Genomic DNA, 16,113 nt, shown 5'->3' on the forward strand with positions numbered 1-16,113 from the left:
TAACAATATCTCCTATTGAACAACGAGATCGGGAATCACTAAGTCTTCCTAAATGTGAGAAAGGGAGCCAGCAGAGCAGAGGGAGGAAATGTATAGCAGAAAGTGGGGAAGGAGCAGAGATCAGCAAGGGCCTGGTGTTGGGCTGATGGCAGCGATGGTGGGGCTTCTGCCAGCACAGCTCCAGGGAAACGCCAAGGAAGAGTTGGGAGGTGCTACACCTTCTTGTAGTTGATACATGGCCAGCCAACAAGTTAAACATTTTTCCTGGAGAAATCTTCTACTATCTTCTACACAAGAATTATTTCTTGTCAGCAACAGCCACCTCAAACATTTCGAAAACAGGAGATGTACTGCAATAATCAGAAACTGATAAGGTTTAATCAATGAGAAGTCTAACATTAAAGCACTTCAGTTTAAATATGGAAGAACAACAGAAACGTAGCAAAAAGGTCTGGAATGTAAGAATCCTGCACCTCAAGCTTTTCACGCATAAAGAAAACAGAACAAGTGTTTTGTTTGTTTTTCTATTTTATAAAGAAAACACACAAAAACCCTTAGGCCCAAGAGTTCACCTGCATTTCATATTCTTAAGTTTACAGTATAGAAGTCACATTAATGATGATAGTACTACCTGTCAGCATAAACCCTCTCTTCACCAGCACCAACACGCCTTTTTAATTGGCAAATACACTTTTTCACTGGTAACTGGTTCTAGTTGCATGTTATCAATGATGAAAGTACAGAACATTTAACATCTGTACTAACACAAGTTGTAAAGTTATTAGCCTAGTGACCGTTCATTACTTTTTTGATGCAATGCCAGCATCTGCCAGATTTTTATAGTGTACAGTATTATTTGTAAGCCTGTTACTATTGTATATGATTTCATACAGCATTAGAGATGTTTGAAATCTGTTCTTGAACGTTGTATGACCTAGGTAGTATTCCATTGCAGCACCCATAACAATAATACTCAACATACTGCTATTAACCTGTTGCGCAGTGTTTTAACATTTTTTTAACTCTTGTTATATGTAATAAAATACCAGTAAAGACAAAAAATTGCCCCTATAATGAGGCACATTTTGGCATCTGTGCTAAATGCTGCTACATGGGCAGGCAAGTGCAAGTCAAAATATGAAAAGGAGAAAGTCATCATCTAATCACATTCATAACTTTTTCATAGAAAAATATAAATATATTCCCTGAAATGTAGGACAAAGAAGAGCCAGCATCCATCATGAGTTCTAGTGCTATTACCATAAAAAAAAAAAAACTGGGCTGGCTTTTCCTTTTAAGGTTACGTTTCGCAATCTACATCATCTAAACCTCTGTCATCGTCGTCGTCGTCACAATCATCGTATCTCACAGTCCGTCTACCGCCGTTCCGAGTTCTTATTTTAGAACGCCGATTAGCTCTTCTATATTTGGTGTAATCCAAGTCTTCAGAGTCATTTTCCTGGTTAGGTTTCCAACGTTTCCTTCGCTGGGGTCTTCTCGAAGGCTTAGGTGAGTTGGAATTGGTAATTTCTTTTCTAACGATTTCTGATTTCCTTTTCCTCTTTCTTGTTCCTGTGGCATCACTATAGATACTGTTATCAGTTCCAGACTCTGAATCAGAAGAACAATTGAAACTGGCTTTGGAACTTCCTGCAGTCCCAGGTGCTTCTGTATTCTCCGACAGTGAGCTTTTTTCATCTTTGTTCCCCCCTGTTTCAGATTCTGCTGTTTCTTTGAAGTCATCCAGTAATTTTGATCTTTTGAAAGAAGCTCTAGATTTTTTATTTGATACTTCTCTGATATTTTTAGTTTCGTGTTTAGCTAAGTCAGAATCTACCTCCTCTTCAGAGTTGCTCGTACGATGGTTGTGGGCTGAAGTTGACTGACTAGAACTTCTCCAGTTTCTCCCATTTTCCATCTTGTGGTTTGTGGAATTCTCCTCTGAAGAGCTGTATTCGAGATTTTTAAGAGCTGCAGCACAGACAACTTTGTGTGCCTGCTTGTGATTATCACCATTCTGCTTCTGAGTCACTTTTATCTCTGCCTCAGATTCTGTTTTTTCGTTCTCAGAGTCACTAATGTATCTTCTTTTAGGAGCAGATGATTCAGGGCAGGAAAGTTTTTTTCTGCCAGAAAGCTGTTCTTTCTCATTTTCAGGCTTTAAGCAAGCATCTATCTCCAAGCTGCCAATCAGTTTCTTCCTGGATGCTGCAGACACATTGCCATGAAGCTGCCTTCTGTTCTTTTTTACTTTGTAAACACTTTCGGAGCTTGACAATTCTTCCTTTGTATCGCTCATTATCTTAATCTTATTAGCTGCCAAAGTGGCACATCTGCGTGGATTTTTCTTCTCAGTCACATTAGACAGCTTTATGTGTTTCTTGTAGTTAATAATACATGTCCTGCTCCTGAGCACTTTTGCACTTTGTCCAGTCTCCTCAGATGTTGATTCTACAAAATAAAGATTTAAAAGTTTTTTAATTACTTACATTCCTGAAATAATTAGTTTATTAAGCACAAACACCACCACCTTTAATAAAATACACAAAAGCTTTTTTTTTTTTTAAAAAAATTTCAACTGTTACGTGGAATTTACCTTAAGCCTTTACTAAAAATACAGTCAGCCAGTCCCAGGCCTACTTTTAACTCTCAGGATTACTCTTTTGCTTTGAGATAATGAACGGGTTTGAAAGTAACATTCTTTAGCATCACTCTAGTAATGAGCTTAGAAATTACAAATTACTTAACTTAGTAATATGAAAACATTTGTTTGCTAATACTTCTATCATTAGAAGCTATCATTTTCTTAATAGAATGAACTTTCAAAATGAATTATTACACATTTTAGACCTTTTCATTCTAAAAAAAGAGATTATAGTATTTTATGTAGACACAAGCCCCGGATGGATTTCACAATTTTAGAACTGTTTCACATACATAGAAAACATTTAAACCATTCAGTTCCTTAGCAACTTAAACAGTAAGATTGCTTCTAAAAGAGAATCTTCCATTCAGTATTTTTATTTTTAATATAGCATTTGCTTGGTTGGGTTTTAAAACTAATATTCAATCTGTAAATAATGTGAACGATGCTACAAAGATCAATGGTTTAAACTTTTACCTTCTAAATAAAACAGAATTACTCACAGGTATCAATAAAAATTAAAAGCAGAAGTTCTTGAAGTAAATTTATTTGCAGACTTGATTAAAAAAACCCCAAATTTTGCTCTTTTAGCAGAAATGTGTTTTGCAAAGTTAGTTTTCCCAAGATTGTTGTTCACCTCGTATTTCTCTGTAGCTGATTTTATGAGCAAAATGGATAAACGTGCTCCATTAAAGCCCCTACATTATATTAGCCTATATATCTCCTGATAACAATTTTGTTCTAGCTGAAACGCATTACTTTTGATGATTCTCTACCTGTACTCAGCAAAAAGAGGAGAAAAATTATGGCAGCTCCTGTATATTTGCAGAATACTAGGCAATTAAATATTTTTTCAAGTAGAAGTTTTGGGAAATGAGGAGTTTATAGAGGACATGCTCCCTCATCTTCCTTTGCAGAGGGAAGAAACAAGCTTGTCTTCCTAACTTTGTTTCAACTGTCCGAACTGCTAACGGCCAAATGCCTTCTGAGAATGACAGCCACCCAGACACGGGAACACTAGCCTAAGACTTAACACCGAGTAAGGTTCAGTTCCTTGCTCCTTCTGGCCAGCTTAACCAGAAGTGTTAACACTGCAAGTCATTTGTACTCTCTTGTTCCCCAATTCCTCACCTGTGAGGTAAGGACAGGGCAACATTTTCCCTAAATCCTGACAAGAATAAATGCAATGAAGATGTACCATAGAAAATTTAAAAAAAAAAAAGTTGTGGGACACAAATCACAAATTCAAATGTCCAGCTTGAGTACCAATATTAAAAATCTCTTCAGATACCAAATCTGGTCATTATTTCAATGTACATCCTTTTATGTACTCCTCAAGTATATTCCTATTTTGACATTTCCAAAGGATAATTAATTTACCGTCTCTTCTAACAGTTTCCAGAAATTATACATGAATACTATTACTGTTACTATTTGTACTGGGTGATTTTATGTATCTTGGTGCCTGTCTTTCAAATGCTCTCCCAGTTTTTGTGGGTAGTGGAGTTTGTTTAATCCTCCCTCTTCCTGCCTATGCAATTTGTTTCTACCTTTGCAGCATTTAATTCAGGATGTTCATTGTGTAGTTTCATTAAGCTTTAATTAAAAAGTAAGATGAGCTTTATACAAATTTGCTCCCAATTTAAGATTTTGTGTACAAGTATAGATTTAATATTCTGGTAGTGTGTTGCAGAAAGGCTGAACTCCTTTATCCTTTAGTTTTGCATTCCATCTTATGATGGCATCAGCTTAAAAATTTTGGTAAAACAAAACTGACATTCTGCTGTGCGCGCACCTCAATATTTGGGTGGTTACACAGGGCAGGGGATGTTAAACATTTTGTATGAAGTAAGACTGTTCCATAATAAATGAGCCCCCCTTAAAGCAAAAAGGTGGATATCAAAGTAAAAAATATACCGTTTATTTCTTACTGATTCTCATTAAAATCTTTGGTAATGTTATTATGATCATTAAGCAAATGCAGCCTTTGGCAACTAACTAATAATACATATTGATACTTGCCAATGTTTGGCACCAACTGCACATGGAAAACAATGCTGAATTTGCTTTCATGATCGGCAGTTTTACCTAGTGGATGAACATTGATTACTAAAGAAGCTATGGCCAAAGTAAAAGGATGAGATTAACAAAAAAAAGAAATAATCCAAAAAGTTTAAGAGCCAAAATGTGAGTAAGAGGAGTTTTGCTCCAAGTTAGAGCTGGAAGACAAACTAACATTTCACACCCATGGGCATAAAAGGTACAATACAGCAAAAGTTGCAGTTTAACCAGAGTGTTAAAGAATTAGCAAGAAGAGAAACCAGATCTTCATTAAGCTTTAAAACACTACAATATAAACAGTTAAAACATCCACGTTACATTCAAAGGACAAGCTAAAGAGACCAAGCGCTCAGCGTTGGCTACCCAGTGTGTCAGCTTCTGCATATTCTGCATGGGAAATGTTTACACAAAAAGCGTAAGGGAAGTTTTTAAAACTAACCAGTCTTGTTTTCCCTTTAAAAATGGGGTGTTAGACAAGCTTGATAGGGAAAATGTTACCAATTGCCTAATCCAAAAGCTACAAATTCCCACTAGATGAAGCATTTGTACAAATATCTTCCCTTTTTGCCACATTAAAAGTCTCTTCAAATCTTCTCAAAGTAATGGTACAAGTCTCCAAAAAAAAAAAAAACCAACCAAAAAAAAACCAAAAAAAGTTTTATATTTGACTCACGAGTTTTGACATATAAAGCACATTCAAGTAAGATTTTCAATTCTATAAAGCTATTAAAAGATTTTTTTTCTCCCCGATTTCCTTAGATTTTAGAAAGTGACTATGGTCTAGAGTTCAATAGCCAATTACAGAACTCAGCAGCTCTTTATTGATGCTTCTTAGGTCCATCTAGTATCCTTTCACATTGCTAATGTTAAAACATTAAGAAACGTTTTCAATATGTTTAACAGCTATAAATACTAAGATCTTTTTAGTACAAAGGAAATAAGTATTCCTTGTGGAAAACTGTCAAGACAGATTCATCTTAAGAGACAATAATTTTCTTCTCAAGATTCTTGAACCGCTGCATTACAAGTGTGTATCAAAGCCACTACCTGAGAGGGCTCAAAAATGTGAAACAATCAAACTTACAAGGTTGTTAAAAATTTACTCAGTCTGGAAGAAAAAAAAATATATGCTGTCAAAAATAATCCTTTTCCCCACCTTATTTTTTGGCGAGGCAGCATTCAGTTGACACTGAACATTGGAAAGGAAGCAGCTTGGACACAGAAAGATTTTCATCTTTTATAATGCAGTACTGAAGATGGCTCTTGCTTTTCTCAATTGCCAAATTAAGTGATGTAGGAAGTTACTGAAAACACTGACAGGAATTTTTGCTCCACAACATGACAGTCTTCAACTCTGATTGAGTATTATGTGAACCAGAAAAGTTTAATTCTGTTTTGTATGCTTGGTATGGAAAACAACCAACCAACCCCTTTGAGCTTTGAGTACCTTTTTTTCTTTAATTCCCTTAAAGTCTTTTGATAACTATTTGTGGGGCACTAAATTCCTGTAAACCCATGTGTTAAGGCTAATGCAGACCACTTTGTTTGAGGGAGGTGGGTGAGGAAGTGCGACGGATGCGCTTGACCCCTTAAACCAAACGAGCAGTAGTTTGGTACAGGCTCCGGAAGAGGTAAAGGCCTGGGCCGTAGCTGGACCAAGAACTCCTCTAGTTTCAACCTGTTCTCCTGTCTAGACTTTTAGACACTGTCATCATCATAATCATCATCCCTTACAGTTCTCCTTCCCCCATTTATAGTTATTTTAGAACAACAAAGAACACTAGTACACTTTGTATAGTCCAAATCCTCCCAGTCATTACCCAGATATTAATCTTATGTTGCCTCCTTCATCTAGTCAGTATCAAGAGTTAGATGCATTAACTTTAAACATTTTACCTTTTCTAATGATTTTTGTTTTTCCTTTTCTCTTCCTCTTTTTTGTTTTTGGAGAAGTTTCACAATAATTACTGTTATTGGAATCTGTCTCAGATTCTGTATCAGAAGAGTGATCGAAGCTGGCACCAGGTCCAGATTTTGAACTCCCTGCAATTCTAGTTGGCACCAAGCTCTCAGAGACAAAATTTCTCCCATCCTCTCTGTCTTCTGTTTCAGATTCTGCTGTGTCCTCTAAATCACTCAAGACTTTTGCTTTTTTAAAAGGGGCAGCAAGCTGCAGACCAGTTGCTTTTCTGCCATTCCATCTATCCGATTCAGAATCCACTTCATCCTCAGAGTTGCTCACTGCAGGCTTATTATGTGCAGATGTTGACTGGTCAGAAACTTTTTGACTGCTCCCATCCTCTGAGTTACGGCTTTTGGAGTCCTCCTCTGAAAAGTCTAGGGTAGGACTTTTCATTTTGGGACATAGAGAATGGACTGTCCCACGTAACTGTTTATGACCATTGCTTTGCCAGTTTTTCTGCTTCATCTGTGTGTCTGTCTCAGAATCCGAAGTTCCATTTTCAGATTCACTAACAAATTTTCTTCGTGCAGCAGATAAACCAGGTTGAGAAAAAATTTTCCTTTTGCTAAGCTGCTCTTCTATTTCTTTTTCACTTTCAGACTTTAAGCCTACATCATCCTCAGACCCCTCCAGTAACATTCGCCTGGCTGCAGCTGAGGCATTCCGGTGAGGCAGTTTTCTATTCTTGCATCCAATGCCAATACTTTCTGAGCTGGAAACCTCCTCCTCCACATCACTCATTAGCCTTAACTTAGTAGCAGCCACAGCAGCACTTCTGCGTGGAGTTTTTCTATGTCTACCAGTACTATTACTGAGCGACTCAGATGTCACCACCAAAGTATTTTCAGAGTCACTTCCATATAACTTTTTCCTGACAGTTTTTCTTGCATTCCCATTCTCCTGAAGAAGGGTTCCTGTAAAGGAAAGGAGAGATTAATATCTTAAATATAAAAACAGCAGCTTAAGTCTTGTCAAATCTGGAACAGGTTCAACCCACAGACATGACAAATGAAATATACTCCCAGCAATAGTTATATGCTTTTGTTGTCTGCCAAGAGAAATTATTTAGCTATGTCATAAATTTCGGGTTCATTCTAGTTTTGTGAAAATTATAACTTCTTTACAAATTATTGCTTTTACTTTCACTAAGATATAAAATGTTGCAAGACATTGCCTCTCACTAGGCTCTTGGTTTCTGCCCTCCTGCCATAAGTACTGAAAAAAAATCTTTTAAAAAGTTGAGAGTAGTATTTTGAGAGCTTCAGAACTACTACTAATCAAAAAGTTAGTATCTTACATATACAACAATTTAGAAAATACTAATTACATTTAGTTATATGTATACACACTTGTGTTATTTGCCGTTCACAAGAAAACTACTCAAATCTTACCTATTTGTTTTCTCTGAGCAGCTCGATTTCTAGTTATCCTGCGATTGCTGTTCTTTCTTCTACATATACCATTGTGTAGTGGAGGTGACACAAGAGCCACAGAGCTTTCTTTGCTGTCTTCTGAGCTACTTGTAGAGGATGAAGATGAAGTAGATGAAGAAACCAAAGAACCTTCTATTTCACTTTCTATGAAAAAAAAAAATGTCAATTAGAATTCTACATATACAGTTAGCTTCCCGTTAAGAGCTACATTTTGCTGATTCAGGAAATCTTCAAAATTTCCTCATGGTATTATCTTACAATACACTATAATATCTTAATGTCTTACATGTATGAAATTGATAGCTCTACAAAATATACCACAGTGTTTACACACTGTTCAGTGATAGGAAGCTTCTTTAACCTGTATTTAAGTTTCGAGTAAAATAACACAGCTGTTTCCAAGTAACAGAATTAAGAGAAAAGTATGTTAAAAAACAACACAAAACATATTCTGACAGATCTCTTTTAGCAGGACTTGCATTCTTATTCTTTGAAAGAAGCTGAATTTTTGTCACGGTGAGGTGTAGGGGAAGAAGGAAAAGACAGGAAGGTTTTTATGTCTCGGGGAACTTCTGTCATTTGCTGATTTTGTATGACAATTTTTATGTAACATATATGGGTGTATAGCCTGTATTTTATATAGTATCATTTATCAAATACACTACATTTTCATCTCAAATAAGAGACATCCATTCACTACAACCACTTTCCTATAGCAGCTGCTTGAAATGAAGAAATTCTATTATTCTATTTGGTAAGACTTAAGAGCATCAAGTAACCATGTAGCTAGCAGGTTAACTTTTCCTTATCATCAATCTTACTCAATTCAGCTTTGTTGTGAATTCCCATATAAAAGCTGCAAAAAAAAAAACCATCATTTGACTGCAAAATGGATATACAACCAAGACAGCTCTGCCTCTAAAGAAGCAAACTGTCATACTGATAGATTTCCACTTGGGTGCAAGCTTTTCCATTAATAAAAGTTAAGTAAACTTACTGCATTCTATGGGATTTTGAAGTAGAAATTTGTATGTTTAGTACACAGATCATTGTGTACTAAAATGTAATGATCATTGTGTACTAAAATGTGTACTAAATGTATCAACATTCAATAATGTAGTAAATGTCCAAAATTCATTAAAATACACAGAATTCTGTATTACACAAAAAGCAAACTGCATAGAAATGTCTAAAAAATTTCACATTAAAAATGCAAACCTCGTTTAACAATTTAGAATGCAATTGCAAATTATGGCAATTATAAAGGAAAGGAAAGGAAACAATAGTGGACAATTCAGGTAAGACCAAGATGAAAATCCTCATCTGAAACAGATTCCATTTCTGACCTGATGATAATGCAGAACAATTTGTTAGTGTTGTGGATCTAGCTTTTCCATTCCTTTCAAAGGATGCCAGACATGCAGAATCAGAGGATTCACCAGAGGAACTATGGTTGTAATTGCTAGCATTCGTTTTATGGCTTGCAACACAGGCGGCTCTGCTTGAGGTAGGTTGAGTAAAAGAATCTTCCTGCTCAGATTCAATTTTTGCCTGAGACTTTAACGGTTTCTGCTTCAAATTTCTAGTGAAAGGGGAAAGAAGTAAAAGCAACACAGGTTGTAAAACTATGAGAAATAATGGCAATTATGTATTTTAACAATACTTCACTCTGAAAGCTTAACTAACTGTATGCTATACGAGTTTAGATTTATGGAAGGGTAGTTAAATTTGTGAGCTAACATGGTATTGGACAATTTTAACTTTGACAACGATAAGCATTAAGTACTTTCATTAAAATAATAGTCTACGCTCCTAGTGAAGTTATACAACAGGAGACATTCTTTCTCTGCTCTGAGAAACAAAGAAGTTAATACTGAATGCCTTCTAGACAACAATGTCCTCTTATTGTTTACCAGGAAATTGCAACAGCAGCCTCAATTTCTATTGAATTCCCAGTCTCTTGTTAATTGCATATAAGCCTCAAACTAAGTGCTATGCACACTAACATTATTCCACAATAAACCGAGTTCCAAAGACACAAAGAAGGTGTATCTTTAGAGAAAGTTTACTGTCTAAACTAAAGTGTTTGTAGAGAAACTCACTGACTCGATTCTTCCTTAATATACATGCTGGAGTGCTACACGCAGTCCTGGTAAGTCACTTATTTTCACATTTAGAACTACTATTTTGTCAGTTGCTTCCTTACAGTCACAGGTTTTCAGATATTCATCTAAGGCACACAAGATGTATATGCTCTTTTTGCTATCCAAACACTCTCCCACATAGTCCCAAACCTTAGTCCTGCTGAACACCACTGACTTGTAAACAAGTCACATACAATTCTTCAGATATGAGCAGAAGTGTCGTTTCAAAGGAAACTTTCTGCCTATCCTGATGTGTGGTTCTTTATTTCTCTGGGAAGAAATGAGAACCCAAGCAATACTCCCAATAAAGCTTAAAGTTCATTGCCAGGTATGCCTGTAGCATAATCCAACACGTATGCATAACAAAATTTGAAGATGTAGAAGTAATCCACTGAAATTTTAAGGGAAGAAAGGCAAACATGGCAAAGAAATGTATTCTAAGATTTTTTTTTTTCTTAAAACGTTTACTCCTATCCTTTTACTGCCAGAGAAGAAAGGCTGGACAGTAACAGAAAGGTATAAGCTCAGTTTCAACCATTTACCGTGTTTAGTTTTTGTATTCTGTCTCACTTCATCCCATATGAAAATTAAGAATGCATGAGTTAATCATGTCAACCAGCAGTTGTGTCAAAAGTCTGTTTTCCTTCAAAAGAGAAAAGGCCTATCTAGCTACCAACAGAATGCTAGAGTAAGTGAAAATTTCTATAAAACCCATAGGACTGACGTTCTTCTGTATGTGACAAAACACGTAATATATGCAGCTTTGTAGTCTTTGGAATATATACAGCAAGTAAGTATTTGTTTCACTCCCCTCATTATTTCGGTCAGATTAAATATTGATTTCCTCACTGACATGTTTAAAAAAAAAAAAGGCAAGAAACCCAACCTTTTCTACTCTTCAGTCCTGTTCTAGTTTCAGCTGGGACAGAGTTAATTTTCTTCCTAGTAGCTGGTATAGTGCTGTGTTTTGGATTTAGGATGAGAATGTTGTTGATAACACCCTGATGTTTCGTAGTGTTTACATAGTCAAGGACTTTTCAGCTTCCCATGCTCTGCCAGGTGCTCAAGAAGCTGGGAGGGGGCACAGCCAGGACACCTGACCCAAACTGGCCAACAGGGTATTCCATAACATATGACATCATGCTCAGTATATAAACTGGAGGGGAGTTGGCCGGGGGGCAGCGATTGCTGCTCTGGCACTGGCAGGGCATCAGTCATCGAGTGGTGATCAATTGCATTGTGCATCACTTGTTCTGTATATTCTTTTATCATTATTATTTTCTCTTCCTTTGCTGTCCTATTAAACCATCTTTATCTCAACCCACAGGTTTTACTTTTTTTTTCTCTGATTCTCTCCCCCATCCCACCAGGGAGAGGAGTGAGTGAGTGGCTATGTGGTGCTTAGTTGCCAGCCGGGGTTAAACCACAAGAAGTCCCTTTGCTGTTTCACAGCCAGTTTTATACTACAAAAAACCTGCTTTTTTTTACCTGTCTTTCCTACTGCAAGAGAAGTAATTAAAGTAAGTCTCACTGGAGTTAGCTAACCATTTAACTAACCAATTGTTCTCTTCTTCATAGACTAAATATGACAGTCAATATGAATATTAGTCAGCTGTGATGTAACTCTACATCTTCATAATTTGGTTACCTGAGCATTTTGGTAGGATGCTGCACTGAGCTTTGATTATGAAATCTTCTAGTATACCTCTGGTTTCTTCGTAGTTTTTCATTCTGTTTCTGACCATTTTTGAAATCTGAAACAATTCTTCTTATTTTCTCTTCAAATAGTGCTGACAATCTCAAGGTCATACTATAAATCTAGGTAAGGAAGTAGCTTATATTAAAAACAGAACCTTTCATCCAAGAATAACATCTCTAAAATTAAAAACTGTACAAAAAAGAAAAAGAAAAAGCATGGCACACAATCCTATGTAACACTAGATAAACAAGAAATGAACATATTAAATATTTTTGTCATACTTCTCCCCACTATCTTATCCAACCAGCAGCTTTATCAAAAGTACTGATAAACAAACTAATTACAAAATACCACCTCATTCCATTAAGACAAGCATAAAACCCCCAATATTAACAGCTACCTTTGACTTTTTGTTTGGAGTATAAGATTTCGCATTACTAAATATCAGTCTTATATCTTTGCACAGTTCCATTGGAGTGTCATAATTTCCAGCTTCCAGAGTTTCTTTCACTGTACCAAAGTCCATTGGAGTGTCTATAATATGTCTGTAATCCTAGATAAAACATATGAAAAAAGGATTCAAGAAGGTATAAAGGAAAAACAACACTTTTGAATTTTATTTCTGTAATTTAAGGGTAGCTAAGATGACCATAGATTATCTTAACCGTCAGCTGAAAACAGAAGCACCTACCACAGCAGACAGCAATGCTTTTGCTGAGACTAGTTGATTTAACGTCTCCACTACATTATCCCATACAAGCTCTTGCTCATTTTCAAGGTCGTCTTCAGAATTTCTGAAGGATCATGAGTTGATACAATGCCACATGCTTGCACATGCAGATTTCCAGTTTCAATTCTCCTGAGTTTCCTCAATAAAAACTATCCAGTAACAATAACATACAAGTTGACATTTTTATTGTTAATCAAAATGAGAAATGAGACTGCTGTAAATTGTCATGTAATCCTTTCCCTTATGCATTTTACTATGAGAAACAAACTGATCTGGTTTAAAAAAAAAAAAAAAACACAAACCAAACCAAATCAAAACACCACTATCTTTCTCTCCTGTAATGAGTTTTAGGGAACCCCAAGATGTTTTTAAAATCTGAAGTGAGACTCAAACTCTAGATGTGAAGTTCATAGGAAAACAGTTGCATGCTTGTTAAGAAGTTTTCTTCCTTGAAAGTTTGTTGGGTTTTTAGACAAAAAGAGACTGAAGAGTTAGCAAGAGACTGAAGAGCTAAGAGAAGGAACAAATCAAGGTCATAGCTCAGGCTTAGTAAACAGGTTTTGTAGATTGTCCCTCAAGAAACTAGTTTTAATTAAGAACATACAGATTTATCTGAAATTGTTTCCCTATAAGGGACAGTAAGAAAGCAAACAAAAAAAGATTGTGAGTGGTTTCAAACCATATTTAAAGTATCAGGATATTTGTAGACACCACCACTGCTCCACAATTGTTTTCTGTTCCGTCAGTATTTTGATGCATGTTACCTTGATGTGGTAGAGCATACAGCTCATAGTTCTAAGCACAGAGCAAAACAAATTTCTTTCAATGGTTTGAGACTAAAGCCATTAAGAGAACAAACAGCTCCAAGAGCAACATGGAGATCTTATTGTGGTACCAAATGCTAAGAGAAGAAAAACCAAATATTATTTATATCTTACAAGGTTAGTAAGAACAACTTACAGGATATTGATCCAAATCAACTGGCTGCCTGAAAGGTTCAGAATCTTCACATTGGAAAATTAAATTCACCAGTTCCATACACTGCTTCTTCCAACAGTTTTCATCATAGCCAGTTTTCACACTTTTTCCTTTTTTTAAGCCCCGTCCCTTGGAAAAAGAGTTAGAAAAAAGCATTGCTGAAATATAGGAAGAAAAACTAAACCGGATAATCTGTCTGGAATTATTTCTGTAGCAGAAAAATGCCCTTCCAAACATACTGTTTTATAACAAAAAGGGCACTATACTACTAGCAGATTTTTTCCTAATCTGACAAATTATACAATTTTCTTTTACTATCTTACAAGTTTGGCTTTTTATACTAAATAATTAAGGCACACAAAAATATACCTTCTGATACCAAATTATTCTCAAAAGATTTGAATAACATCCACCACTCAAAATATTTTTTCCCAAGCATCTCAGCTGAATAATGCTTTTATTTCAGTATCATATAGGTAACTGAAATCTTATGCTGAACAGCACTGGTATCAAACGCATAAGTAAGTTTTTCCTAGACAACTATACGGAATGAGTGTAGAAGGATTAAATCAGCAAAGACCTATTTAAGGAAAGCTTTTACTTCCTTAATACCCTCGGAAAAATTCTGTTCTATGATTGTTACAAAACCAAGCATCACTCGCACAATTTTTCAATACAGTGTGTTAACCAATTTTTCCTGCCAGACCTGATTTGCATATATATGGTAAAGATTAGCCAACTCACTTTTCTTCTTCTATATGATGTTCTTGGAAGACATTTTTCATCATCCTGCACAAAATAAAATCAATCGTCTCAAAAAATATGTACGAAGAAATAGGTAACAGGTGCTCAAAGTGTCATTAGATTTGATACTGTGGTAAAAATAATTTTTATTCTACTTTCTCTCAATAAGACAGAAGATAAACATACCAAAAATACAACACAGCATTTGACAGACTTGGAAAGCAAGATCCTAGATACCACCACTGAAGTTTCCTAACTCCAACTCTTGTCCTTAATACAAAGGAAGAACCACCACCAAATATTGCAATACCCATCAGAGAAGATACCCATCAGCTTTGAACCTCAATGACTAAAGATTATCAGTAATTCAATTCACTGATAATAAATGTTGCAAGACTTTCTGATTTTTGCTTGTCCTGAGTTTAGGAAAAGACATCTTGTGATCAAGTTACTTTTGGTAAAAAGAAAAACCTTACAATGTTGAAGTACTAAGGTGATGCTGAAGTAGCAAGATAAAGAACTACAACAACTCAATGTAATTTCTTCCCTACATATTAACCTGCAAGGGAGAGCAGTTGCTTTGCAACTTTATGAAGTCTTGTTAGTAAATGCCAAATTAGAAATCAAAATGTGAAAGACATCAGTTTGGGCAGTTTTGGGTACACTATTAATAAACGTATAGCACTGCAGATAGCATTCACTGCATAACAACAGTGCTTATTTACCTCTATCAGGTTTAAATAAATGCACTTTATTAAATTCTCAATGAGGCATGCAAATCTGATGCATGATTAATATTGTGGTATACAGAGAAATTGAGAGCCAAAGCATCACTGCAACAGTTCTACAACTTGTCAGCTTTTAGCATTTATAACTGTAAGAATGACAATTTTGACCTTAGAAATAACCAGACACATATAATTAAAAATATAATGAAAGATAGCTATTCATGTACTCTTGAAATATTTATATTACATTACTGCACATTAACATGCTTCAGAAATACAGTGCCACTCAAAACACGGAAGAATTGATCTAATTGATGGCACACAGTCATAATACAAAATGCATATTTGTTATACTTCTTCACGAATATTGACAACTCAAAATCATTTTAATAAACCATCTCCCCACATCATTCCCCACATTCATAATATATTCCATGTTTATATTATCTATGTAAATGTATAAATATACACAAATATCTCTATAAAAATAATTGAACAATTTTACAAAAAAATATTTGAAGGCTCGTGGTATTTTCTTACTACCATACCTTATTAGAAGTATCCACAAAAAACCTTACCAGATCAGCATCAAGACAATCTTGTTCATCATCTGTTGTGCTACATAGTTCAAAAATGTTTGTACAGTCCTGATCACTGTAATGCAATTAAATCTCTGTTACTGGAATAGGAAAAACATAGCCATCATTTCCTAGATTAAACCCAGCCACAATGAAAAGCTACACATAAACTGAAAGACAGTAACTAAGAATTAAATGAAGTATAAAAATCACAAGATGATTATAATATTAACAAAGTAATGTTACACCTAAAAAACTGCTATACTGTGCATTTCAGAAAAAGTGAGGGGAGGAGGGTGAAATTAGCATTAGGGATTTGAAAGGGGCCTTCAACACCTGATCTTCCTGCAGGAAGACTGCCTACACTAACTTCTTTCAAAAATAAACCTCTCAACTGACCTGAGTCAGACA

General features: G+C 35.5%; 1 protein-coding gene across 3 annotated transcripts in view; it reads right to left on the reverse strand.

The window, feature by feature from the left end:
• Nucleotides 1-359: 359 nt before the first annotated feature.
• The window catches only part of BRWD1 (bromodomain and WD repeat domain containing 1), a 58,550-nt gene continuing 42,796 nt past the window's right edge, over nt 360-16,113 (reverse strand). The window contains exons 33-41 of one of the 3 annotated variants that reach the window (XM_075172706.1): nt 15,703-15,778; nt 14,397-14,441; nt 13,635-13,781; nt 12,345-12,497; nt 11,894-12,063; nt 9,448-9,683; nt 8,060-8,245; nt 6,602-7,582; nt 360-2,451 (exon numbers count right to left, since the gene is read on the reverse strand). In XM_075172706.1, coding sequence (XP_075028807.1) covers nt 1,301-2,451; nt 6,602-7,582; nt 8,060-8,245; nt 9,448-9,683; nt 11,894-12,063; nt 12,345-12,497; nt 13,635-13,781; nt 14,397-14,441; nt 15,703-15,778 — 3,145 coding nt within the window. In that variant the 3' untranslated portion in view covers nt 360-1,300. Of the gene's footprint in view, nt 2,452-6,601; nt 7,583-8,059; nt 8,246-9,447; nt 9,684-11,893; nt 12,064-12,344; nt 12,498-13,634; nt 13,782-14,396; nt 14,442-15,672; nt 15,779-16,113 lie in introns of those variants that run through there. The other 2 variants (XM_075172700.1, XR_012677123.1) reach the window with 2 other exon arrangements.

Source organism: Calonectris borealis, chromosome 1, assembly GCF_964195595.1.
Source record: "Calonectris borealis chromosome 1, bCalBor7.hap1.2, whole genome shotgun sequence".
NCBI classification, from domain to species: domain Eukaryota; kingdom Metazoa; phylum Chordata; class Aves; order Procellariiformes; family Procellariidae; genus Calonectris; species Calonectris borealis.